Source organism: Phocoena phocoena, chromosome 3 (assembly GCF_963924675.1).
Source record: "Phocoena phocoena chromosome 3, mPhoPho1.1, whole genome shotgun sequence".
NCBI lineage: Eukaryota > Metazoa > Chordata > Mammalia > Artiodactyla > Phocoenidae > Phocoena > Phocoena phocoena.
Genome location: NC_089221.1, coordinates 166,005,293 through 166,032,026, shown reverse-complemented (window position 1 = coordinate 166,032,026; position 26,734 = coordinate 166,005,293). Strand labels below are relative to the sequence as shown.

General features: G+C 57.6%; 2 protein-coding genes across 8 annotated transcripts in view; one reads left to right on the top strand and one right to left on the bottom strand.

Annotated features, from left to right (window-relative positions):
- Window positions 1–22,783, top strand: part of DNM2 (dynamin 2) — a 92,250-nt gene extending 69,467 nt beyond the window's left edge. The window contains exons 13-21 of one of the 7 annotated variants that reach the window (XM_065873932.1): window positions 1,252–1,303; window positions 2,249–2,260; window positions 6,127–6,240; window positions 11,864–11,973; window positions 14,745–14,856; window positions 15,400–15,564; window positions 19,697–19,929; window positions 21,020–21,274; window positions 21,858–22,783. In XM_065873932.1, coding sequence (XP_065730004.1) covers window positions 1,252–1,303; window positions 2,249–2,260; window positions 6,127–6,240; window positions 11,864–11,973; window positions 14,745–14,856; window positions 15,400–15,564; window positions 19,697–19,929; window positions 21,020–21,274; window positions 21,858–21,927 — 1,123 coding nt within the window. In that variant the 3' untranslated portion in view covers window positions 21,928–22,783. Of the gene's footprint in view, window positions 1–1,251; window positions 1,304–2,248; window positions 2,261–3,372; window positions 3,383–6,106; window positions 6,241–11,863; window positions 11,974–14,744; window positions 14,857–15,399; window positions 15,565–19,696; window positions 19,939–21,019; window positions 21,275–21,857 lie in introns of all 7 variants that reach the window. The other 6 variants (XM_065873933.1, XM_065873931.1, XM_065873935.1 and 3 more) reach the window with 6 other exon arrangements.
- A 586-nt stretch (window positions 22,784–23,369) lies between these two features.
- TMED1 (transmembrane p24 trafficking protein 1) lies at window positions 23,370–26,460 on the bottom strand. The gene is made up of 4 exons (XM_065874679.1): window positions 26,265–26,460; window positions 25,471–25,568; window positions 25,148–25,331; window positions 23,370–24,396 (listed from the first exon to the last, which is right to left on the bottom strand). The coding sequence occupies exons 1-4, from the start codon at window positions 26,445–26,447 to the stop codon at window positions 24,178–24,180; spliced, it is 684 nt and encodes a 227-aa protein (XP_065730751.1). The 5' UTR covers window positions 26,448–26,460; the 3' UTR covers window positions 23,370–24,177.
- Between the last annotated feature and the right edge of the window lie 274 nt (window positions 26,461–26,734).

Here is a 26,734-nt window from a genome sequence, read left to right as displayed (position 1 = left end):
GAAGTTCTGGGGTGTTTTCTCACTGCCCTCAAAACACTAAAAACAAGGCCCAGAGAAAAAGTCCTTGTAGTAAATATATTGATCTTAGGGAAATCAGTGGATAAATTCCACTTCCATTCTTTTCTTTTTTTTCTGCGCCACACGGCATGTGGGAATCTTAGTTCCCTGACCAGAGATTGAACCCATGCCCCCTGCAGTGGACGCGCGGAATCTTAACCACTGGACCGGCAGGGAAGTCCCTCATTTCCATTCTTAATGTTCCACCGTTTAGTGATCTAGGAACAGAAGCCTTCTTCCTTAACACACACGCACGCACGCACGCACGCACGCGCACACACACACACACAGAGGCACACACACCACCTTATCCAACAGCCAGCTTGAACTTTAAGGTAAAATCCCAGAGGCATTCAGTAAAGGGATTAAACAAGATGTTTTGCCTTTTCATGTTGTTTCAAAAGTTCCAGCTAAAACAATATGGTAAGAAAAGACAATATGACCCCTAAGTAACAGGAGTTAACAGTTGGTTGCCGGTGGTGATAATGATGGTCCGAGTAGAAAATATATTAGGACAAACAAGGGAGCTGAGTAGGTGCCCACGTACAAAATAAAGGAGACTTCGTCTGTCTGTTGTGAACTAGCCAGGAAACAACATAGATGAAGAAGTAAAGAGATCTGGGACTACAGGTAAATAAGGGACCTTGCAGAAACACATTGACCTTGACTGTCCTCTGACTTGGGTCAGGAGCCATCCAAGATGAGTAGCGTTTTCATGCGAGCAGCTGTCCCATAGCCTCATCTCCCATTCTGGATGGCCCTGTGGTCAGAGCCGCTCTGGGCCTCGTGCCCGGGCCAGGATGGGTGGAGAAAGTGGGAAGAAGCCTCAAGTTTGAGCCCCCAAACACTGAAGGTTACTCTGAAGCCAGCATGGCTACCTCCCAGCCACTTGGGAATCCAGCTTCCCATGCCCCCTCTTGGAAGTGCCAGGACCCAGTGACTCCTAGAAATAGCTGGCACTCTCAGGAGTGGCCGAGATCAGGGATGAGAAGTCAGGGTTTAATTTGGTATCTCGTTCGTTCCATGAGCCCACTCTCTTTCCCTTGGGCAGCCCTTCGTACACGGGGGGCTTCTCTCTGCCTCTGCCCTTGGCGCCCACTCGGGAGAGAACCCCACCTGGGCCACGAGCACCTCTTGCTCCTCGTCCCTCATGGGCTTCCTGCCGCATGAGCTCTCTCTGTGCTTTGGTTTCAGCGCCCAGCAGAGGAGCACCCAGCTGAACAAGAAGAGAGCCATCCCCAACCAGGTAACTGCCCACCCCTGCACCCTCCGCAGCCCGCAGCTCCACCCTCGGGGGTGGGAGGGCACTAAGGGACCACCGAGCCCAGCGATGGCACCTGGCTCATAGCATGTCCCGCCAGAAACCCCCACCCCCACCCCTCCAGCCTCTCAAATCCACTTAGGTTTTGATATTTTGGGAAACCGGTCTTTGAGCGGCAGCTCTGGCAGGGCCTAGGGGGCAGATTTGCAGAAGGCCCTGTCTGACATCCAAGGCCGCGGCTAGAACTTGACACTAAGGAGGGGGGCAGCCCAGTCCCTCTGGTGTCTGCAGCCACCTTGGGTTCCCGGGCCCAGCCTTAGAGACTTGGAGCCTGGGGGGAGGCTGGTTGTGACAGGCAGGTCTGGGGAGCCTGGGGGTGCTTTGATCCCCATACCTGGGGAAACCCAGAGCTGTATGGGGGGTTCTCCACCTTGATGTCATGCCCCAGCCAGAGGCCTTGTGAAGTAAGAACAGCTTTATATAGGCCAGTATTAGGTGCCCTTTTTTTTTTTTTCCTGCTTAAGAAAACACATCATCTTTGCAAAAATTTCTGCCGGTGTCCCCTGCCTTCTCCACATCGGGCGGGGGTGGGGGTGGGGGCTCTGCCCTTTATCCTGCACGATGACAGAGCCCTCTGGAAAAGAAGGGTGTAACCACTGCATGATTTTTTTTTTTTGCGCTTGCCATAGGTAATACATATATTGTTGCTTTTTCATTTCGGGAGATGATAATGAATTAAATATTAACACCATGAATATAATTAATAGCATGTAATTTTTTTTTCTTTTGCTGTTTTCTCCCCCTGCTCTTCTCTCTCCTCATTTTTGTGCCTTTCCTGCTTTTTCTCCATCCCCTCATGTCCCTTACGTCTCTTTTCCTCCGCCTGCTCTTCTTTGATTTCCCCACAACCCTAACTTTGCATTTTCAAAGGGGGAGATCTTGGTAAGTACTCACTTAGTCTGGTAGCAAACATTAGAGAACTTGGTAGTGGTGGAGGCCACGCCACCCCATAATATCCCCTCCCCCCCCCCCACCCCCTGCCAAAAATAAATAAATAAATAACAGAACAACTAAAAATCCAGCTAACCTTTAAAAACCCCTGCCGTGGCTGCCGCCTGCCAGGCTTCGTGTTGCCCTGGGCTAAGCTGACTCACACAGACACTAACCTGACCACTGCCCCCATCTGGCGCCCACCCCTCCAGCCCATTCCTGACACGGTTTCCTGGTTTCCTGTAGGTCAGGGATGGCAAATACTCAGCTAACACCCCAGGCCTTTCTCCCTTCACTTCCCTGGCCGGGGATGATTTTGCTCAAGCCCTGCAAGAGCTTATTCTTGCCACTGCCACCACTCTGTTTCCAGACAACACCATGCAGAAATTTTCCCCTCCTGCACTCAAGGCAGACATTCTTAATTGATCCAGCACTCTTTTCCTTGTACCTCTCTCCTGTCCTGTGCCCCTGGCAGACATCACTAATTAATCCTGGCATTTTTGTTTCCTAAGCATGTCACTACTCCCCATTCCGTGGCAGATGTGACTAACTGGTCAAGGAATTTTTTTCCCCCATGTGATAGCTTTGCACGTGATACCCCTCCTGTACCCATGACAGACATGGATCAGGGGACTCTCTCCTGGATGCTGCCACTATCCTACTGCCTCCATAGCAAATACGATGATTGATTAGGCTGTTCTGTTGCACTTGCCCCTGTTCCTTTGCCAATGGCAAACATCACTAATTTATCCTAGTGTCCTTTCCCACAGTGCCCAGAATTCTCACCACAGTGCTACCCATTGATTGGCGAATGGTATTTGCCATCCCTGTTTTCTGTAACACCTCCTCTCTGTGTGTGGCCCAGCCCAGCCCGGCAGGGAGCAGGCAATGCTCACTTCCGAGAGTTGAGCTCTTTTCAAGGTGCTTGCCTTTGGGCAGCTGGCTTCCGCCCCAGCTCTCCACCTTGGAGACCATGGCCTGGGCCACCAGCCCTAACCAAGGCCTCCTTCTCCCGGGTTCTCTCCCCGCCACACTGGGCAGGCCCTACTGCTGCCCTCTGGCAGGGATCTTCTGGTGACCCCGGGATCTTTCCAGTAGCTGAGCTGAACCCCTAACAAGACTTGGAAGATGCAGAAGGGGCCAAAGCTTGCCATGGTTGGGGGCGGTTGCGGGAGGAATGGATCGTCCTTGGGCCCATGGTTCCCACTTTCCCCATGTGTCACCCCCAATCCCCTTTGAATGGTTTCTTCCCTCCAAACAGCCCAGAGGCATGTTTCTCCCCACACCCACACCCTGAGAAGTTTAGTCATTCTTTTCCTGCCAGATTCCACACCCCTAGCCACGAAGCCCAGCCCTGCCGTGTGCGTGGCTGTGGCTCCTGGGTCTTCCAGCCATGGTTTCCATCCCTGCCCAGGCGACTCACCCAGGGAGGAGGAGGTGTGCCCCAGCTGCGTCACTTCTCCTGGCAGCCCTTCCTCCCGCCCCCAGCGTGCCTGCCCCCCGGAGCACGGGAACTCCGCCTGCCTCTTCTATCTCCTCAGCTGACCCTACTCCCGCCGCCTCCGCCCCCCTTTTCTAAGCCCAGTCCCTTGGGCACAAATCTGGCTTTTGGATGAGAAGGCCCGACCACTCCTTTTCCTCTAGACTCAGTGCCTGTGTCTGCCACTGGCAGCTTGCCCCTCCTCGGGGCGGGATTTTGTCTCTGAATCCCCTTGGGCTCCCACACAGGCAGCTCTCTGGGTGGCTCAAGGGCAGAGGGACCTGAGGGGGGACAGTGCTTCTCCAGGCCTAGCTAGCAGCTTCCTGCCCCGAGGCTCAGAGGTGCCATTTCCAGCATGGCCGCATGCCCTGGAGCGTGACAAGGGCCCCATCTGCTAGCTTTGACCTCTACCTGACCCAGGGTGGAGGCAGGCGAGCCAGCTTGGCCACCAAGGGGTGGCGGTGTGGGGCACATCTGCCCCCTTGGGAACGAGGCTGGGCCTGGGAGCGTGGAGGTCTTGCCATGTGAGGACTTCTTCTCTGGGGAGCACACAACACACACAGCCTCCCCGCTGCCCCTGGCTGTCGATTAATGACTGAAGTTTAGAAGCACCCACTCTAGACCTGGACTAAGACAAGGCAGGCCCTACCCTGCCCCTGGGGGAGCGAGGAACAGGCGGGGACAGGCACCCACGCAGCTCTGGAGCTGGATGTGGTTGCCAGATGCAGGGGCCTCTTCCACCCCTGGCCTGACCACCCGTCCCACTTTGCCCGGGACTGAGGGCATTCCCAGGACTTTGAGGACTAAGCCTAGAGCCCTCCTGGACAAGCCAGGGCAGGTCGGTCACCCTGCTGCCAGGACTGAGACCATGACCTCGTTGGGGCGGACAGTCTCTGCCTGCTGCCTGACGGCCACAAGACTCCCAGGTGCTGTCTCGTCATCCCAGGGAGGGAGAAGCCTTAGCACGGGCTGCCAGGTGGCATTTCAGCGGTGGCACAGCCTGGGCAGGGACTTCTATGTGGTGCAGAGGTCCCTGGCCACTCTGTGGCTGTCTCTGCCTTCCTGGTCTCTGAGGCTTAAGAGCTCATTTCCAGCCACAGGCGGGTGGTGGCCCTGTGAAGATTTGGTGTGCCTGGGGGCAGGACAGAGTAGACAGGATGAAACCCCTCTTGAGCCGCATCCACTAGGGAGGCGTGTGGGCCCCAGAGGCAGCCCCAAAGCCCTACCCCACCCTGGGGGTACAGAGCTAGCCCTTCCCCGCTGTCCGTGGCCACAGGCAGCCCATCTCCTGCAGCTTAGCCCAGTTCGTCGCTGCCTTGGCCCTGGGTGTCCCTGCCTGCTTAGACTCGTGCTTCCCGCCGCCCCGGGGCCCCCAATCCAGAGTGGTGGGAGGCTGCACCCCACAAGCGCCTCCATGGCCCGGGGAGCATGGGAGTGTGGCCTCCCCCAGGCTACCTGCGTTTAGCTGTCAGGTGAGTCCCCCACGCAGGCCTGGGTTCCGTCTCCTGCTCAGATGACAGCAGTGGCCAGACGAGCCCCGTATAGGGGGTCTCCCAGCCCAGAACCCGGATGTGCCAGTCAGAGAAAAGTGGGACCACGCGGCTTAAAGCCAGAGTGGGGCATGATCCTTGGCGGGTCCCCTGGGCTCAAACTTTTGTCCCCAGCCCTCTGGGTGGAGGAGTCTCTTCATTCTTGTATTCTGAAAAGAGCCTGTGGGGAGGGGAGCCCCGGGGGGGGGGCTGGCCTTGACTCCTGGTCAGAGCAGGTTGCTGTGCCCACCGAATGCCTGCCTGGGTGAGCCGGCCAGCAGAATCAAGCCTCTGCCCGTTGCCTGGGCGACTCCTCCAGCTCTACATCCACAGCCGCCTTCCACAGGGCGCGAGGGGCAGGGCCCAAGGGTGTCGCTGGTACCGCGTCTCACCAAGACAAGTGTGATTCCTTCAGTCACATCCAACGTGACATGGCCCCCCCGCCCCCGACAAGCCTGGGATGCCCTCCTCTGGGCCCCTTCCAGCTGGGAGTACCTCTTGCCACCTGTGCTAATTCAACCTAACACCAAGCGCAGAGGGGCTCCCCAGGGACCCAGTTCCCAATCACCCTGGGGACTGTGAGTGAGTCCACGTCCGCCTGCCCGAGGGCCCCACGTTGGTCTCCGTTGGGAAGTGCTTGGGGCAAGGTGGCCTGGAATCGGGGTGCCTGGCTTTGGGCTGGAGGTGTCTCTGCCGTGGTCCCCGTTTTCCCGCCTTGCTGGGGGCGAGGGTGCTGGCCACTGTGCTGGGGCGGGCCGGGCTGGGTGGTGGCCGCTGGCCGCTGCTGAGCCCCGCCCTCCCCCCCCCAGGTGATCCGCAGGGGCTGGCTGACCATCAACAACATCAGCCTGATGAAGGGCGGCTCCAAGGAGTACTGGTTTGTGCTGACGGCCGAGTCACTGTCCTGGTACAAGGATGAGGAGGTGAGTGGCTGGCAGGGGTGGGACGGTTGGGCAATGGTGGGTCGTGCTCTCCACACCTCCCTCCTCTGGGTGGCGCTCCCTCAACTTACTGCCCATTCGGGAAAGGCTCCCTGAGCGCCACCGTTCCGCAAAGCTTACCATTAATTAGGATGGTATCAGCCAGGGCCGCAGGGTGTCCAAAGGCACTGGGCATCATATCCGAGCCCCTCACGGCCCCCCGTGCGGTCGTGCCTCGTGGGGGCTGGGCTCCCTGAGGAGGAAAGGGGCATGGGGGAGGCTCCAAACTGATCCCACCCTTCAAAATCATGGCAAGGTGGGGGCTTTCAGAGGGGGCACAGCCTGGGGTCGGGGACTCAGGTTCACGCCGAGGCTGCTGGGGTTCCATTTTCTACAGCTAACCCAGGCTCAGTCAGGCCCTTAGCCTCTCTGGGCCTCAGTTTCCCCATCCGTGAAGTGAGGTAGAACGGCCCTTGCATCTTTGAGGTGCTCCGTCACGGTGTCTGTCTTGAGATCATTCCACATGTGCTTGGCCTCCTCAGAAGGATGAGGGAGGCCTCTGGGAACAGCACCAGGAATAATAAGCACAGGGGGTGGTGTTGCACATTGCCTCGTGCCATGGTCTCCCTGAGCCTGTGGACGGGGCTGTGAGTGAGTGCGCCCCTGTTCCCTGGCCCAGCGGGCAGCCCCACCGGGTGCTGCCGTGCAGGTCCCTCCTCCGCCTCGGCCCATCCTCCCGTCCTGAGTGGCCCATTTCGTGGCTTAGTTCTCTTAACAGAACGACAGTACTGTGGCTTAGTGGCCTGGGAGTGAAGCCACTCCTCTGGTGTGACTGCCTGTTGCCACTCTGATACAGGCTTCCAGGGGCCACCAGCGAGGGCCGGTGTGTTTCTCTGGGTTGCCCTGTGAGAGATAACACAGGCGCTCCCTGTCGTCAAGGTGGTGTTAGGTGGCTATCGATCTGCGTCTGTGACGGAGGTCCCAAATGAAGGCACTTACAGAGGTGGTCTGTTCCTTGCCCGCATCCTGGTGAGCTTGGCAGCCCTGTGCCGTGAGGCTGGCCAGGGCCCTGGCTTCGCCTCCCCCATGGCCGTCGTAACACATAGCTCCTCCTCGTGGTCCAGGATGGCTGCCCCGTGCCCATCACCACGTGGCCACGGGAGGGAAGGAGGTGCCTGACAAGGAAGGCACACGCATCTCTCTGCACACATGCTCCGGGATCTTTGCTTCCGTCTGTGCTTCGCCCACATGGGATGGCACAGCCTCCAGCCCGGCCCAGGTGCCCCCGGAGGAGAGGCCGGGCTTCTCTGGTCGCCCCTGGAGCTGCCCTACCTGGCTCTCCCCCCTTGGGGTTTTGGGGTGACCCCCACACCTGGGGCTTCACTGGCAGCTGACCCCATCCCGGGACAGGCAGGCCTGTGCCCAACCATGTGTATTTCCACCCAGGCTCAGAGACAAGACAGGTAGAACTCTGTTGGCACCCCTGGGTAGCCCTCTCTTGTTTTTGAAGCCCCTGCCCTGTGCCAGGCTCACTGGCTGGGAGAGCCTGCCGTGGTCCCACACGGAGGGCATTCTCTTCTTCCTCCTCCTCAGTAGATACTCACATTCCTTTTGTCAGGGAAGGAAACTGAGGTTCTGAGCAGTGACTTGCCCCCATGTCACGGGGTGGGGAAGTGTCCCCATGCGGTGGGTACAGGACACAGGCTCCCTGACCCGAGGCACCTCAGCCCCACACCTGGACCACTCCCCACTGCCCAGGAAGGAAGCGGTTCCCACACGAGGCGGGTGTTTAAGAGTAGAATGTCATCATCCCACTCCCCGTGAGGCCAGAGGCTCACCGCTGGAATGTCGTGAAGGCTTGGGAGCCCCGAGTCCCCCAGGGGACCTTGTCTGGGTGGCTGCTTCTAAACTGGGGTTGTCCAGGACCCTGGCGCCTTCCCGGGTCGAGATGCAGAGGGAGGGTGGGTGGGACTGGGCATTTCTCAAGGAACCTGCGTGGCCAGATCCGCTCCTCAAAATGGCCGGGGTGCAGTGTGGGTGGGGATGACGCTTGCACTTTTTCTCCCTCTCTTTCCTCCCCCGCAGTCTGAAGCTCAGTCTGCTCTGTGCTGCATCAGCTGTCAGATAAGCTGAGAGCTGGTTCGCACCTTTGGGCTTTGGGGGTCCCCGGGGCAGGAATGCCGGGTCTCGGGCGGTTGGAGAGGGGGCTTCTGGGCCCAAACCCTAGCCTGGCGATTCGCTGTATGGCACCATCGGGAGCCCAGTTTTTGACTTAAGGAGGGGCCCTTCGTTTCCCCTTCCTCTAGGGGTTGAAAAGCAGGAGCCCCAGACCCTCCCTCGGGGCCCCAGAGCAGAGGCAGGGGCAGTGCTGGGAGGAGGGTCGAGCGCCGCCGGCGGTAATGAGAACCAGCAGACCTGTGAATGGGGCCCTGTGTACACCCCAGACACAGAGCTGCCTGAGATTGGGGAGGGGCAGTCGCGAAATCCTGTCTGTCTTTCTGTCTGTCCGTCCCCCACCCTCCCCCCTCCCCCCCAAGTTAGGATCCCAGCAAGGGCCCTGAAAATCACACAACAGGGTGGGCACCCCCTGGGGTCAGGCCACCATCGTAGAGAAGCCTCAGAGAGAGGCAAGACACCATGTTTCTTTATTAAAAAAAATAAACAAGAGGAGGTGGTTACTGGAGGGTAGGAATAGGAGACTGATTCCGCCAGAGCCCCCGACCACTCAGCCGGTGTCGGGGCTCTCCTTTCCTCCCCGGCGCCCGCCCCCGCCCAAGCCCTTCTTCTTTATTCCAGAATCTTCTGTCCAGGCCTCCGGCCCGTGGGGAGGAGGGCGGTGGGCAGTGGCACTCACCTCCTGGTCTGCCTCACGGCGTGGGTGGCAGCAAGTTTGGGTGGGGGGCCCATCCTGACGCGCCGCTCGCCCGAGCCCAGCCTAACCAATGTGCAGACTACTGTACACATTCAGAGCCCCCTGAACAGGTAGTCTGAACACTGGGTTGGCGGGGCCGGCTGTCCGTCCCGCGGGCCCCCTGGGCAGCAGCAGGGCCACAGTGCCCCAGCACCTCCGAGCAGGCGAGGAAGCCACTGGTCCGCCCGCGACGATCTGCTTCGTCTCTTCTGACGTGGCACGGCCGGGGCCAGCGCGCATCTGGAGAAAGTTGTGGGTTTTCAGGAAATCCTAAGGAGGCGGGGTGGGGGGGGGGGCGGGGGGAGGGCGGGGGGGTTGGGAGGGAGGGTTTGGGTCCGTGGTCTCTTTGGGGGTGGGGGCGGGGTACATGCACGCCTCCGTGTCTGTGTGGTGTGTGTTTGTGTCGTGTGTGTTTGGTGTGTGTTTGTGTCGTGTGTGTGTGTGTAGAGAGAGAGAGTGTGTATGTGTGCGTGCGGGCAGCATCAGGAAGGCAGCCTCTGTGCTCTGGGCGGAATCACGCTATAAACACTTCCAGATGTGGTGTCTCACTCGGGGCCCAAAAGGACTGTGACTCAGTTACTTGGCCTTAGCCGGCCAACTGGAAGCTTCCTGCCTCATGACATGATAGGGTGGGGGCAGCAGAGGCTCTTCACAAACTTCCGGGCCGGGAACTCCTGCCCTGGCCCTTTCTAAAGCCCCCCGCCCAAATTCTTCCCTGAGAGGTTGGAGGGCCCCGGGCTCCGCATTCCCTGGCCTGCCTGTACCCTCCTCCCCTGCCCTGGCTCCCAGCATGAATGGGGTTCCCACTTCCTTGGCTCCTTTCCTTGCCCAGAACCCGGTGGACTGACTGACCCTGGAGCATAAGAGTGACAGACAGACAGACAAAAGAAAACCCCTGGCGCCTCGCAAGCACCAGCTCTGGGGTGGGCATGTGCTCGGGACTTTCACAGTGTCCGTCCTCACCTTGCACCAGGAGGACGAGACTCCTACCCATCTTTGACAGCTGAGGAAACTGAGGCAGACAGGGGCAGTGACTTGCCCAAGGGCAGAAGGCTGGGGAGGGGCCAGGCCCAGCTGAGCTTCTAACGCCTCAGTCAGGACTGAGCCCATGCACCGAGCCTGCCACTCGCTCCTGCCTCCCGTTGAGTAGTCCTGAAACTCCAAGTGGCCCTCCACCCTCTGGGAGGGCCCCTGGGCCCCTTCCCCGCCACCACTGTGGCTGCTCTTGATTTGGGGAGGAACCGCCACGTTGGGTTTTGTTCTGAGGCCTTCCGGAGGTCAGGGGTAGGATGGACGAAAAGAAGTGAGCTGCTGTGTGAGGGGGGCAGGTCTCTCTTCTCCAAAGATGCCCAGGAGGGCAGTGGGGAGAACCTGGCTTCTGAAGTCCCACCGTGGCCCACTCCACCCGCTGCGTGGCCCAGTGCGGCCCGCTTCCCTCTCTGAGCGCGATGCTTCCCTGGCAGGGATGTGTGAGAGGGCTCCATGAGCTGCTGGATAAGCAGCATTTCCCATCAGTCCTTGAGAGCTGCTGTGGGTCGAGTGGGAGTCGGGGAGGGGCGGGGCGGGGGGGTACCCTGATGCTGTGCTTTGGTTTCCTGGTGTAGAAAACCCAGTGAATGCACTGCCACCTCCTCCCCCCGCCCCCAGTAAAGGTTAATAGCAATGCATCTGCACGGGCCTAGGCGTATCGTAGATGCTTAGCTAACAGGAGGTGGGCTGCGGAGTGGGACTCCCAGCTCGGAGACTCACCAGGCCCGTGCCCTTGACCAGCAGGACGGCCCCAGCAGCCGTCAGGACTGCCATGCCCAGCACTCGGTTGGCACTTTCTGAACAGGGCCACCCTGGCTTTGGGACTCAGGCATCAGCTCACGGGGGCCTCGCTTTCCAGCTCCCTCCCCCACCCCCACTGCCTGCCCCTCTGTGCCTCTGTCTGTCTGTCTGTCTGTCTCTTTCTCTCGAAAATGGGATCATATTGGTAACTCACTTGCAGGCTCGTCGTGAAGAAGTAGTCATGTTAATGGTTTCATTCACTCAGTGGTTGGAATCTGGGTAGAGTCAGAGTCGGCCACTTTTGAGCATCCACTGTGTGTCAGCAGTAAACCAAACAGACAGGAGTCTCCACCCCCCGAGGACCCAATGAGTCGGTCTAGGTGACCCTAGGTTAATAAGCAAGAAAAGAAATGCGGGGTGGCGGGGGAGACTTCCCTGGTCCAGTGGTTGGGACTCCGTGCTCTCACTGCCGAGGACGTGGGTTTGATCCCTGGTCAGGGAACTAAGACCCTGTAAGCCACGCAGCACAGGCAAAAAAAAAAAAAAAAGATGCGTGGTGTGTTGTGTTACGTGAGGGGAAGTGCCAAGGGGAAAAGTAGGGGGAGAGTTTGGGGCGGGGTCAGGGCAGGTGTCTCCTGGAGGGTCCCTCCGTACAAAAGAGGCAAGGAGGGCACCAGGCCAGTGTTGGCGGGGGTGGGGGTGGGGCATGCTAGGTGCAAAGGCCCTGGGGTAGGAGCCCGCTTGGGATGTTCAGAGAGTCACAGAGGCTAGCGTGGCTGGGGCAGGTAAGCGAGGGGGAGGGCGGTGCCAGACTAGTTCACCCGAGGAAAAGCAGCATGGGAGGCGTCAGGTGTTGGCGGTGGTCCTCCCGGTAGAGTCCAGCCGAGGGCAGCCTCAGGGCCTCAGTTAAACAGCCCAGGGTGACCCCTCCCCTTTCACCCTCAGGAGAAAGAGAAGAAGTACATGCTGCCTCTGGACAACCTCAAAATCCGCGACGTGGAGAAGGGCTTCATGTCCAACAAGCACGTCTTCGCCATCTTCAACACGGAGCAGAGGTGAGTGCCCCCAACCCCGACCCCCATCCCCCAAGGTCCCAGGGAGACCAATGGCCCTCGTTCAGTCATTCTTCAGTGTCCACCGAGTACTTGCTGTGAACAGTCCCTACCCTGGGGTCTCACATTCCAGAAAGGGTGTCAGTCAAGAAACAGAAAAGTGCTTCTGTGGGGTGGTCAGCGGGGTGGGGAGGCTGAAATGATGCAAGAGCCGTGGAGGGTTCTGAGCAGAGGAGGGATGGACCTGGCTCTGGTGCTCACCGGCGCCCCCTGGTGGCCACGAGGGGAACAGGCTGAGGAGGCGAGCGTGGGAGACCAGGGAGGAGACGCCTGCACTGGCCCAGGTGGGAGATGGTGGGGCTGGACCCAAGTCGGGTTGAGGACATAGAGGAGGAAGGGGTGGATTCCAGTAGAGCGACTGAACTCCTGGTGGGTGTGGGTATGAGAGCAAGAAAGGTGTTGCTCAGGGACTGAGCTGCCATTGGCTGACATGGGGAAGGCAGAGGCAGAGTAGGCTTGGGGCCAGTCGGAGGCTGGGTTGGGGTGATGCTGAGGGAGAGGGGCCTGTGAGACACCACGTGGGACACAGGGGAGCCAGCTGGGTAAGTATGAGAGACTGGTGTTCAGGAGTGCGCTCCGGGCAGGAACGTGAATTTGGGGAGTTGTCGTTGTGTGGAGGTGTTTCAAGTCTAAATGGGATGAGATTCCCTGGGCCAGTATAACAGAGAAGAGAAGGGCCCAGGAGGCTCTCAGTAAACCCATGCCAAGGGACGTTGGTGGGAGATTTTAGCAAAAGCAAAGATACTTCTCTCAGCTCAGGAAGAGACCCAGTTGGCAGGAGGTCTGAGAGCAGGAGGAAGGGCTGAACATGGACCCAGGAGGGCCCCTGCCCGGACTCACACCCTCATCTAGGGAACCCCCAAGTCAGGGGTCAGCTGTCAGCCAGGGCCTGGTGGTTCTTCATGACTGGCCAGTAGGCACTGACATCCTCCCTCCTGGCCCCAGGACCACCTTCCCCACTGCCCATCCACACGCACCAAATCCAGCTGAGCCACCTGTTTTGTGCAAGAATCGTTCTATCCTGCTTTGTTCTGGGCTGGCCTAAAACTCTTGAGACCCACTTTGACCATCAGCTGGCTCCAAAATCCTTTATAACCCTTTTAGGCTCATCTCTCCCTATCCCCCACCTCCCCTGCCTAAGAAACCCTAGGGTGTGTGGGAGAACCTGGGTTCTGCGATGGGACAGGCCTGCTGGGAAGCTCTTCCTGGCTGTGTAACGCCAGACAGCCATCCCACCTCCCTGGCCCTGTGATCCCCTGTGCAGCGGGCGGTGTGTGTGGGGGGGTGAAGATATACCTAATGTATCATTTAGTGGTGAGTTTGGGAAACCCAGAATGATAGTAGCAGAAACAAGATAGAAGTTGGGGGTTTTTTATGTAAATCAAGTCCAGACTTTACCATCTGGGGCAGGTTGGACAACCCCACAGGCATCCAGGCCCAGGCCCTCCTTCTTATTTCTCAGCTCTCCTCCTCTTTGTCCAAGATGGCTGCTCAAACTCCAGCCATCATGATGATGTTCCAGGCAGCAGGAAGGAGGAGGAGCAACAAAGACATGCTCCCTTTCCCTGCTCTCAGCTCCTTCCAGAAGTCTCAGGGCAGCCACTCACTGACTGTTGGTTGGCCTGAGCACTGTTGTGAGGCCATCCGTGCCTAACCTCAGACCCAGATCTCACTCGAAGACTTTGGGACAGCTTGGCCGTCTCAGTCACACCTGCCTTGTGGGACAGGATGGCATGCGTGTAGCATGGATCCTGGCCTATATATAGAGAACACTGCCCATAAACACTGGTTAGTGTCTGTCCGTTGTTCCCCCAGCCTTTTGGCTCTGCACCTTCTGCTCACAGACCCACATTTGCCCAGCAGTTCACAAGCCTTTGCTGGGAGTTTCAGTCCTGCCCTGGCCAGTTCCACCTCCCTCCCAGGAATCGGGGCACATGCTGGACCTTTACTGTCCAAGGCAGCAGCCACTGGCCACATGTGACTGTTTATTTATTTTTATTAATTTTTATTGGAGTTTAGTTGTTTTACAATGTTGTATTAGTTTCTGCTGTACAGCAGAGTGAACCAGCTGTACGTATACATCTATTCTCTCTTTTTTGGATTTCCACATGTGACTATTTAAATGTAAATTGATGGAAATAAAATAAAAATTTACATTCACTTTCTCAGCCACGCTGGCGCCATTCCTGATGCTCAGAAAGAAGCCACCTGTGGCTCGTGGCTGCTGCGTCAGGCCAGAACGTTCTTTTGGATGATGCGGCTGTAACTTCTCTAGAAAACACCTTGATGGGAGCTCCCCAACTGGCGGAGGGTGTCGTGGGTCACTGCCCACTTCTGGAGGGGTCGTTGGCAGCCTTTGGCTCCCCCAGGAGAGCATAAAGGAGGGGATGGGCAGTTCCCAGGGGAAGGAGAGGAGTAGCTGAGCCCACAAACAAAACACTGCAGATGCCGCTAGGTGCAGACTCTTGCTGAGCACACGCCCTGCTCTCGGCTCGGTTTTGGGTGTTACAGGCACGAACTCACGGTACCTCCATCAGCCCAATGGGGTGCAGGGGCTGCTGCCATCCTGGGGCCTCTGGTCGTGAGTGCCCCCGGTCAGGGGTGAATCCTGATCAGTCAGGCCAACCCCAGGGCCTGAGCTCCAGCTCACTGCACCCACCGGGCCCACGGGCGGGGTCAAGCATGCGCCTTTCCCTCCCTCCCTCTCACCGCAGGAACGTCTACAAGGACCTGCGGCAGATTGAGCTGGCCTGTGACTCCCAGGAGGACGTGGACAGCTGGAAGGCCTCGTTCCTCCGAGCCGGGGTCTACCCTGAGAAGGACCAGGTGAGGAGCGCCCTGCCCGGCCGGCACACCTTGGGCTGAGCTGACCCCACCTGGGAGAAGGGCGGCCAGCATCTCACGGGATGGGTCATTTCAGGCTGTGTTTGCCAGCACTCTCTGAGGGCATGTAGCCCATACCCTCTTGAGCAGACAAAGCAGAAAGGGCTAGAGAGGGTTCTGTCATCGGTGCCCAGAAGGTTCTCCAGCTAAAGTCAAGGACAGGGACACACGTGGACCAGGATCCTGTCTGCTTTCTTCTCTCTCCTTTTTTCCTGTCCTTGAGGCGGAGTGAACGTGGCCCCCAAATTAACATGTTCCAATCCCCAGGTGAGAGGCACTAGCCCATCTTGGACTGTGGTCACCCCCAGGTCCGGGCAGCTCAGCCCACGGGCAGGCAGGGCCACGTGGTGCCAACACGGCCATGAGGGGCCAGCCCAGAGGGTCAGCTGCGGGTGGGGTAGGGCAAGCAATCCCCAGAGGAGGGGGGCTCCCCACGCTGGACTCAGGCTGCAGTCACCCCTCATGGCCTCCCCTCCCCGCTTGCAGGCCGAAAATGAGGACGGAGCCCAGGAGAACACCTTCTCCATGGACCCGCAGCTGGAGCGGCAGGTGGAGACCATTCGCAACCTGGTGGACTCCTATGTGGCCATCATCAACAAGTCCATCCGTGACCTCATGCCAAAGACCATCATGCACCTCATGATCAACAATGTGAGTGCCTGCCCCTCCGGGTCCCCCTTCCCCCAAGACGGGGCAGCCACAACCAGATCTGGGCTGAACAGTCTGTATAAAATCAGAAATGAGAGTGAGGGCTTCCCTGGTGGCACAGTGGTTGAGAGTCCGCCTGCCGATGCAGGCGACACGGGTTCGTGCCCCGGTCCGGGAAGATCCCACATGCCGCGGAGCGGCTGGGCCCGTGAGCCGTGGCCGCTGAGCCTGCGTGTCCGGAGCCTGTGGTCTGCAACGGGAGAGGCCACAAAAGTGAGAGGCCCACATACCACAAAAAAAAAAAAAGAAAAAAAAGAAATGAGAGTGAGTCTCACCACCTTTTAAACATCACAGTCAGGATCCTCAGCCTCTCTTGGGAAATGAGAAGGTACAGACACACACCCCTGTTTAATCGGGTCATTGAAGCTACCACCACTCTTATGCATTTTCTCTAAAGTTTTCCAGCCTTACAGTAACCCTGGGAGAGGGCCTGCTATCATTCCCATTTTATAGACAGGAAAACAGAGGCCCAGAGAGGTCAAGAAGCCTGACCCAAGTCACTCAGAAGAGTGAGGGGTGGGATTCAAACCCAGGCTGAGTCTGTCCCCAACTGTGGCCTGCAGCCCGTCACCCCAGGGCGTTACCTGCTACCTCCGGGGCTCCTGAACCTCTCAGGGTATCAGGCTTCTCTTCGGTGAAATGCAGCTGTACTGATGTCTCCTGCTCCAGGCTGCTGGGAGGGTTCAGGCCTTGGGCTCAGCACTAGGCACTCAGAAAGCTATGTAACCCGGGTACAGTTTATGTTGTGACTATAAAACCTCTAAATATGACAGAGTCTAAAGCAAAAATCCCATATCCCTTCCCTTTCACTCCGTTCTTCCCAGTCTCTTCTTCAGTGGTGGTCAGTGTTAAGTTTCATGGGTGTCCTAGTACCTTGTTCACGTATAGATGGCATTTGCTGCAGCTATGAACTCTTAAATTCATGTATGCTTTGACCCAGCAGTTCTCCTTGCAGGGATTTCTCCCACAGTGATGTTTGCCAACATGCAAATTGAGCACGTACATGGTTATTCTTTTCAGCGTGTTTTATAGTGGCCAAAGATAAGAAATCTCTATCCATTTCTTAGAATCCATTAAATAAATATCCAATCTATTGCAAAAAATACCAAAAAACAAAAGGATGAGAACCATCTCCAGGTCTGTAATAACTTTATTAAAACAGAAAAGGTATAGAGCATAACAGAATGATCAGAAAGGCTCCATTTGTGTAAAAACGGAAGGGAAATTATCTATTTGTCTATCTATAATATGCCTAGAAATCTGGAAGTTTGTACAAGGACCTAGTGACCAGTTGCTCCCTAGAGGGAGAACTCAGGGGGCCTAAGGAGGCCAGAGTGGACAAAGGAGTTTTCACTGTATCTTTAGGTTATATTTTATTTTCCCTTTTACTCATTTTTCAGAATTTAAATGTTTGACTAGCTAGTGCATTTACGTGGTTCGCAAATGAAAAACTATCCAGCACCGTCATCTTTGTACGTGTTGAAAGTTCGAGAAAATTCATCCATCCATATATGTATTTTTTTCATGTTCTTTTCCATTATAGTTTATTATAGGATATTTAATATAGTTCCCTGCAGTATACAGTAGAACATTGTTGTTTATTTTATATATAGTAGTTTGTGTCTGCTAATCCCAAACTCCTAATTTATCCATCCCTCCACCCTTTCCCCTTTGGTAACCGTAAGTTTGTTTTCTGTGTCTATGAGTCTGTTTCTGTCTTATAAATGAATTCACTTGTATCACATTTTATTGTTGTTTGTTTCTTCGTTCTTTTTGTGGTATGCGGGCCTCTCACTGTTGTGGCCTCTCCCGCTGCGGAGCATAGGCTCCGGACGCGCAGGCTCAGAGGCCATGGCTCACGGGCCCAGCTGCTCCGCGGCATGTGGGATCTTCCCGGAATGGGGCACGAACCCATGTCCCCTGCATCGGCAGGAGGACTCTCAACCACTGCGCCACCAGGGAAGCCCAGTATCATATTTTAGATTCCACATATAAGTGATATCATATCCATTCTTCTTTATGGCCGAGTAGTATTCCATTGTATATATGTACATCTTCTTTATCCATTCATCTCTCGATGGGCACTTGGGTTCCTTCCATGTCTTGGCTATTGTAAATAGTGCTGCTGTGAACATAGGGGTGCATGTATCTTTTCCAGTTATAGTTTTGTCTGGGCATATGCCCAGGAGTGGGATTGCTGGGTCATATGGTAATTCCATTTTTAGTTTTTTAAGGAACTTCCATACTGTTTTCCATAGTGGCTGCACAAATTTACATTCCCACCCACAGTGTAGAAGGGTTCTTTTTCTCCACACTCTCTCCAGCATTTATTATTTGTAGACGTTTTGATGATGGCCATTCTGACTGGTGTGAGGTATACTTCATTGTAGTCTTAATTTGCACTTCTCTTATAATTAGCGATCAACATCCATTTTTTTAAATTAATTAATTTAATTTATTTATTTTTGGCTGCATTGGGTCTTCGTTGCTGCACGCGGGCTTTCTCTAGTTGCAGCGAGTGGGGGCTGCTCTTCGTTGCGGTGCACATGCTTCTCATTGCGGTGGCTTCTCTTGTTGCGGAGCACAGGCTCCAGGCACGTGGGCTTCAGTAGTTGTGGCTCGCAGGCTCTAGAACGCAGGCTCAGTAGTCGTGGCACACAGGCTTAGTTGCTCCAGAGCATGTGGGATCTTCCCGGGCCAAGGCTCGAACCAACGTCCCCTGCATTGGCAGGCAGATTCTTAACCACTGCGCCACCAGGGAAGTCCCCGACATCCATTCTTAAAAGGACACTTGTAGAAGGAGACTTCTCTTCTGAGATCTCATACATCCATTGAATTGATATTTCAGTCTCAAAACCACTCTTGCCCTTAATGGGGAAGCTCTGGAAGCGTCCCCTCCAAAATCAAGAACAAGTTGGCTATTTCCACTTTTATTTAATCTTCTTATAGGGTGACTAGGCAATGAAGTTAGACAAGAAAATTTATTTATTTATTTATTTATTTATTTATGGCTGTGTTGGGTCTTGGTTGCGGTGCACAGGCTTCTCATTGCAGAGCACGGGCTCTAGGCGTGTGGGCTTCATTAGTTGTGGCACGCGGTCTCAATAGTTGTGGCTCGCAGACTCTAGAGCGCAGGCTCAGTAGTTGTGGTGCAGGAGCCCAGTTGCTCTGCGGCATGCGGGATCTTCCCGGACCAGGGATCAAACCCATGTCCCCTGCATTGGCAGGTGGATTCTTAACCACTGCACCACCAGGGAAGTCCCAAGAAAAATAATTTAAAGCTGTGAACGTCAAAAAGAATAGAAAAACTGTTTGTATGTAAACATGAACATGTATACTTAGAAATCCCAAGAAAAGTAACTGAGGGATTTCCTTGGTGGTTCAGTGGATAAGAATCCACCTGCCAATGCAGGGGACGTTGGTTCGAGCCTTGGTCCGGGAAGATCCCACATGCTCTGGAGCAACTAAGCCCGTGCGTCACAACATCTGAGCCTGATCTCTAGAGCCCACGAGCCACAACTACTAGAGCCCGTGCTCCATTAGAGAAGCCACCGCAATGAGAAGCCTGCGCACCTCAACAAAGCGTAGCCCCTGCTCGCCACAACTAGGGAAAAGCCCACGCACAGTGACGAAGACCCAATGCAGCCAAAAAAAAAAAGATATAATGGAAGAAAAGATAGCAATAAAAGAGATAAGATTCAGGAATTCCCTGGCATTCTAGTGGTTAGGACTCCACGTTTTCACTGCCAAGGACCCGGGTTCAATGCCTGGTCCGGGGACCAAGATCCCGCAAGCCATGTGGAAGGAAAAAAAGAAAAAAGATAAGATTCTAGGAATAAGTTTCACAAGAATCTGATGAAATGGGTTGGAAGAACACTTGCAAGCACCCCTGAGGGACTCGGGAGACAACTGAGTGGAGAGCTCACCTACTTGTAAGTATCTCCCACGTTCTGCAGTCAGGTGAAAGACGCAGCCCCGCCCAGCATGCTGGGTGCTCTTCTGGCCTTTCACAAGGCTGGCTGAGCTCTTGGCTGGTGTGGTGGAAAGCCCTGACCTCTCCAACCCTTGCCCTCAGACGAAGGCCTTCATCCACCATGAGCTGCTGGCCTACCTGTACTCATCGGCAGACCAGAGCAGCCTCATGGAGGAGTCGGCGGACCAGGCCCAGCGGCGGGACGACATGCTGCGCATGTACCACGCGCTCAAGGAGGCGCTCAGCATCATCGGGGACATCAGCACCAGCACAGTGTCCACACCCGTGCCCCCGCCCGTTGATGACACCTGGCTCCAGAGCACCAGCAGCCACAGGTCTGCGAGGCCTGGTCGCCTGCAGGCTGCTGCCTGCGGGATCCCAGCTCCACCCCCCTGCCACGCCCCCATGTGTCCATCAGGGCACAACCCATGGGTGGGCGGGGTGCAGGGGCCCCGACCACAGATGGCTCAGCACCCAGGGCTAGCCACAGTGTGGGACTGCCTCCCCGCCTAGGCCTGAAGGGACTGGAGACAGAGGGTTAAAGGCCCGCCTGTCTCCTGGTGCCTTCCATTGGTTAAGCCCCAAACAGAAGCCAAGAGGGGGCAAGGGGCCTGGGCAACCCCGGCCATAGGGGTGAGCCTCCTGGGGCATAGAGCATAGCTGAGAATGGCGGGCAGGGGGGAACTGGAGGGACACGTGGAGGGTGTAACCAGCATCCCCCAACCTGTCCACCCTGGAGCTGAGATGGAAATAAGGCCCTGGCATGGGCGAGTCAGAGCATCAGGCAGGGACATCTAACCAGTGACAGGACAGATAGTGGGAGGAGAGAGGATTGGTCAGGGAAATCTCAGAAGGTGCCAGCCCTACTGAGCCCTTGGGGAGCCTTGGAGTTCCTCGGGGAGAGGGCACAGCAACCAGCCTGAGGGGCATCCAGTGCTTGGCCCCAGAGGGGAGCCTTGGGCGGGGCGGGGGGGGGGGGGCACCTGGGACAGAGGCCTTTGGGTCCTGCAGCCTCTGGAGGCATTTGGACCTGATTTGAAGGGCAGGGCTGGGCTCTGAAAGGATCTTTGGCTATAGAGGGGGGATTGGAGGAGCGGGAGAGGCCCGAGTGGGGCCAGTGAGAGGGGAATGCCCACGGGAACGAGGCCAGAGGGAAGCAAGAGCCCTTTGCAGCTGAGGACAGGTGCTGCGCCCTGGCTCAGGTCTTGGGGCTGGACGGAGGGGCCCAGTGTATCTGCGCTGCCCCACGCCCAGGACCGGGCAGTCACCTGCATCTCGCTGGGTGGTAGCTGGTGCCAGCCCATGTTACAGAGGAAGCCACCGTGGCCAGCACCCCACGCCCCGCCTCGGGCTTCCACAGCCACACGGATGCGGCCAGTGCTGCCACCCCCCATCTTCAGCTCACACCCTCTCCTTCCTCCACAGCCCCACTCTGCAGCGCCGGCCTGTGTCCAGCATGCACCCCCCAGGCCGGCCTCCAGCAGTGAGGGGCCCCACCCCGGGCCCCCCCCTGATTCCTGTGCCGGTGGGGGCAGCAGCCTCCTTCTCAGCGCCCCCCATCCCATCCCGGCCCGGACCCCACCCCAGCGTGTTTGCCAACAATGACCCCTTCTCAGCCCCGCCTCAGATCCCATCTCGGCCAGCTCGGATTCCACCCGGCATCCCCCCCGGAGTGCCCAGGTAAGGCTGGACCCCCTCGCTGCCTGCCACCTAGAGCCACCAGCCTGTGCCCTGCAGGGAGCGGAGGAGTCACTGGCATCCCCATTGGGCCAGTGGGGAAACTGAGACTCAGAGAGGCCAAATTCACGGAGTGGTGGAGTCAGGGTGACTCCCAGGCTCTCAGGCCTGTCATCTTTGTGAGCAAATGGGCCCACCACATAGCTTGGGTCCCCTCCCACGGGGCCCCTTCCGGTTTTCACCTGTCCCCTTTCTGAGGATACGCACGTCAGTCACTGCCCGCCCCAGCCCTGCCTCTCCCCACCCTGCAGGCCAGGGTCTTTCCTCCCCACTTCTCCTGTGAGTAACCTGAGGTCCAGGGCGGGCAGGGGACTTGCCCAGGGTCACAGAGCAAGGGAGTAATGGCGGGGGTACTGATGTCCAGGCTTGGCACACTCCTTTCCAGCACCCGAGCAGCCTTTAGAGGAGCAGCCGGCTTCGGGCAGCAGCCTGGGGCAGCGGTGGTGGGGCCTGGGTCCTCCTCCTTGCCCTGCTTCCGGCCTCACTGCCCTCTTCCCTTCCCCATCTATCTCTATTCTCTTTGCAGCAGAAGACCCCCTGCTGCACCCAGCCGGCCTACCATTATCCGCCCAGCCGAGCCATCCCTGCTCGACTAGGCTGCGGGCAGCATGTTCTCGGGGGTCCTCGAGCAGGACCCTCGGTGCAGGAGCTTCGGTGGTCCGGGCCCATCCACCGCCACCCCTGGCCTTCCAGTCCCCACGGGGGACCAGGCTCTCTGCAGGCAGCCCCTGACTCTTCCCTAACCCCGGCCCCAGTCAGGGGCTGGCCTGGCCCCCATCCCCAGCTGGACACAGCACTGAATGGAGGGGCCCTGGAGCCCCAGGATGAGGGGAGCCGGGGTGTTGCACTTTGGGGGATGGGGTCTCAGGTAGCAGAGGAGGCAGCTGCGTCCTGAGTGCCATCTTGAATGAGGGGTCCAGGCTGGGGTGGTGGTGCTCACCCAGGGGCTTCTCTGGCCAGGAAAGCCTGAGTAGGCCAGGCTTTCTAGAAACAGCACCGAGGGTGTCCATACCCCCAGTCCTTGCTGGGGCACAAGGAGTGTGTCTGCTTCTCAGCAGTGGGAGCTCCCAGCGGCGAGCCAGGCCCAGTGGGCCCAGCGCTACCCGCCCGCCCAAGTTGTACATATTCCTTCCTTGGCCGTATTAACTGCACGGCCCAGCCTCGGCTGCCGGAGGTGCCTTTCCCAGGTCCGGAACACTCGGCCCGGCCAACCTCGCTCTCTCCTCCCTGGGCCATCTCCTCCTCCTGGGTCCCCGGGGCAGCCTGGGCTCAGGGCTGAGTGGGTGGGGAAGCTTCGGGGGCCTCTGGGCTCCCACTCAGGCCTCCCCCACGGGTCGGGCCCAGGTGGCCACTCTGTGAGCAGACCTTCTCGCTCGCTCGGTTTGACCACTGTAAGTGCCTGCACTCTGTATCCTATTAATAAACTAAAATAAAGGGAAGACGCTTCTGGTGGCTGCTGTGTGGGCCTTTTGTGTTGACCTTCAGGCTGAGGACGGGGGCTGCTGGCCTTCCCCCTTCCCCCTGCTCCCCAAACGGCAGTGCTCTTGGGGAGAGGGTTCACTTCTGGAGGGGAGAGCTTTTACTTTCCTTAACACTTCAGGAGTAGGAGCAGACATTCACACAGCCACACACACAGGCCTGGCTGTCCCCCCACCTGCACCCCAGACGGCACTGGTTACAGAGGCCAGGACGGGGGCCTGCGGCAGGCATTGCGATTACTGAGGGGAGAGGGCCTCCTGGCCCTGCGCCCCAGACTGTGCCGCAGTCAGGCCCCCTCCCCACCCGCAGTCTCCTGAGGACTTTCCCCAGAGGTCCCCTTCGCCCTCTTCGGGGCACAGGCCTTCCAGCCCAGCCGGGGACACAGTTAAGCTTTGCTTTTTCTGATTTTTCTCTTGTGCCCAGGCGACCACCTCCATCGGCTCCTGCCCGACCTTTCTTCTGAGCTTCGTGGGAGACCCCTCCCGCCTGCCTGGCTGCCCCCTTGGGGGCAGGTCTGTCCCGGCTGGTGTCCCTGAGCCCCAATTACCAGGCTCTGTGGTTTTTCTGACCATAATTTATTGACTCTGGTGCCCAGGCCAGACTGCCCTTTGTTCCATGAGGCTCCTGTGCGGGCTTTGGCTGAGGCCACCCCTCAGCCCTGTCTGGGGCCCCTGCAGGGACAACGGGAGGGGCGGGTGGTCTTGGAGGCCCCGCTCCTGGAGTTCTGTTACCAGACCTCACACGCAGCCTGCCCTCAGCTGGGCCGGGGGGCCGGGCCCCTTCCTGTCAATAAAGTGACTGTTCTCGCAAGAACACTGCGGCCACATCTCCTTCCCGGCCCCTAGCACGAGCAGGCCACCCCCAGCAGTGGCACAGGCCTCAGGTGAAGCCACAAGGAGAAGAAGGAAGGCATGGCATCCCACAGCAGCAAGCCCCTTCCTACTGGGACCTGGCTTGGAGGGTCAGTGGGGAAGGGAAGGGGGAGTTTGCTTCCTGGGCCCCGTCTGTACCACGCAGGGCTGGTGCAGGCTGGAAGACTCTGGCTAAGGCACGTTTTACAGTAGGGGACAGAGGCAGGGCCAGAAAATGCAAGGGTTGCATTCAAACGCTGCAGTGCCCCCCCATGCACAATTTCCGGGTGCTAAGCCACCCCTCCTGGAGCGTCCATGTCTGCAAGCCAGCTGGTATTCCCTACCCAGCCCCTGAAGGGAGGAGATGCAGGGGGACCCACAACTCAGGCCCGAACTGCACAACCGCCCCTCCCGTAGAAAACTAAGCTGGGGAAGGGACCCCCCGCCCCACCGACCAAGTCTCACACACATGCGCCTTGCTGCTCTTCCTTTCGCCTGTTCTTCCATGGCAGTGGGCTACGTAGGCACGGGCCGCTTGTCTTGAAAGAAGCGCTTGAGCGTGCAGACTTGCAGCACAGCCACGAGCAGCAACACAGCCATGTTCACAGCAGACCAGAAGTTGACCCGCTCCAGGTTGCCCTCTTGCAGGTTGCGATCACGTGCCTCAAAGGCCCGCAGCAGAGTCAGCATTTGGATGCTGCGCTCAAGCCGGATCCTCATGGTCTCGATGGACTCCTATGGCACAGAGGGAGAAGCAGGTCAAGGTTTTGTCCTGCAGAATGGGGTGAGAGTTCATGTTTGGGGGGAGAGGGAAAGACAGCTGAGAGCACAGACTCAGTGGCCAGGCTGCCTGAGTCTAAATCCCTCTGCCACTCAATGGCTGTGTGACCATAAGCAAGTAAATAACCTCTCTGGGCCTCAGTTTCCTCCTCAGAATTAAACCTCAGAGTTGCCCTGAGAATTGAATGCCTAATTTTGTTTTTGGCCGTGCCGCATGGCTTGCGGGACCTCGGTTCCCCAACCAGGGATCAAATCCCGGCCCCTGGCAATGGAAGCTTGGAGTCCTAACCACTGGACTGCTGGGGAAATTCCTGAATGCCTAATTAAGTATAAAGAACATATTAGTGATTAATAAATAGCAGTAGGTGAAGCCAGACTGCTTGGGTTCAAATATTGGCTCTGTCAGTTGCTGGCTGTGTGGCCTTAGAAGAGTTACTTAGCCATCTTGTGCATCAGTTTCCCCAACTGTAAAATGGGGGATAATTAGAGCACACTCCCTACATATAAGGTGGTTATGGAGATTTAATGAGTTATTTAAGCCCTTAGAACAAGGGTTACACCTAGAAATGTTATACTGTTACTAGGTTGGGGGCACCAATATGTAGGAAAGGCAGGGTCAGGCCAAGGCGGACCCCAGTCAAGGTGAGAGGGTAGGGTCCAATGCCAGAGATCTGGGAGGAGTGGCCCCAGCTTGGCCTGGGCGCACCTTGATGTCCTCCATCTTGACATCCAGCATCTCCTCGGGCTCCACAGCCTCTGCCCAACCCTCCACCTCCTCATCATCCTGCAGGCTGTCAAAGATGAGTTCAAAGAACACCAGCTTCTCTGAGATGGTGCTGAAGGAGTTGTCAAAGCACAGCTTGTAATCCCCGGCCTCCGTGGGCTCCACCCTGGGCAGACAGACACACAGACATGACCCTGAGTGGCCGGCCAGCCAGACTTTTCGAGGCAGGCAGGGTGGTAACCCGAGGCCGCTGGTGAGGGGCAGGGCTGTAACTGAACCTGGGCAGCCAGCAGGACTTAACTCACGTGTGCACACCGTCTGCCTTGCGGGACTCACTGACCAGCAGCACTCCCTGAGGGCTCTCCAGAGTGAAATCCACGTCCAGCCCAGCACCTCCGATCACCTGGGGGGCAGGTAAGAGCGGGTGGAGGGCTAGGGGCAGGCCAAGGGCTCCTGCCAGAGAAGGCCAGGGCTCGGCCGACCCGCACAGACCCGTACCGACCACCACCAGGGGCCTACCTGAGCTCCGACACCTACACCTGCAAGCCAGTCCCGCCCCTCTCCCGTGCCTCTGGCCGCGCCCCTTGCCTTGGCTCCGCCCCCATTGATTTGATGGCCTCAGGACCGGCTCTTTTATCTGGTCACGCCCCCCCTAGAGACCACGTTCCGGCTTAGCCACACCCCAAATGAGATGACGGAGCCCAGCCTTCTTCTCTTAGCCCAACCCCCGAGAAATTCTCAGGTTGGCCACGCCCTTTCTTGTACAGCATTCTGGTCTCGCCTGGCAATTCCCGCAATCAACCAAACCCTTTTGGCCACGCCCACCCTTGAGGGTCCTGCCTTCTGAAGGGCTCCCTCTTTCTCCCGATGGCCCCGCCTCCCCGCTGCCCCACTCTAGCCCCGCCTTCTTCCATTATTCCCATCCCTTCCGCTCCCACGCGCTGTCCCCGCCCCCTCCGCTTAGTTCTCCCTGGCTCCGCCCCCGCGCTCCTACGCACGGGCTCCTCCTCCTTCCCTCTTCAATGCATGCATTGCTTGCTCTGTATGGCCACGCCCTCTCTCCCTGGCTCCGCTCGCTCTACGGCCCGGGACACTCTACCTGGTACTCAGTCTCAAGGCTTGCATTGGCCGGCGCGGACTGATAGAAACATTGCTTCCGCCCCGCAGGCAGTAGGAACGTGAACTCGCCGTCCTGGATCGGCGGGGGCCCTGCCCCTCCCACCCCCACTGGCGGCAATAGTAGCCACAGGGCCAAGGCTAAGGCCGCGCCGGCCGCCATCATCCGGGTCACCCGCTGGTCTGTTAATAGGTCGCGGTTCCTTTAAAGAGTTAGCCCTGCCCCCTCTGCTACTCGGCGGGACTCATTGGCAGCCGCTTCTGCCCGTTGTCCGAAGCCCGCGGAGCCAGGAGTGAAGGACCCCCTGAGAGCATAGCTGCCCGAATGAATGACTGATGCGCCTGAAAACACTCGACTTTCTACAGACGTTTTCTTTGCAAAGTCTCCACTTCTAGTCTCAAATGCTGGTGGGGGGGCAAAAGTACAAAAATAAGACACGATGGTACATTCTT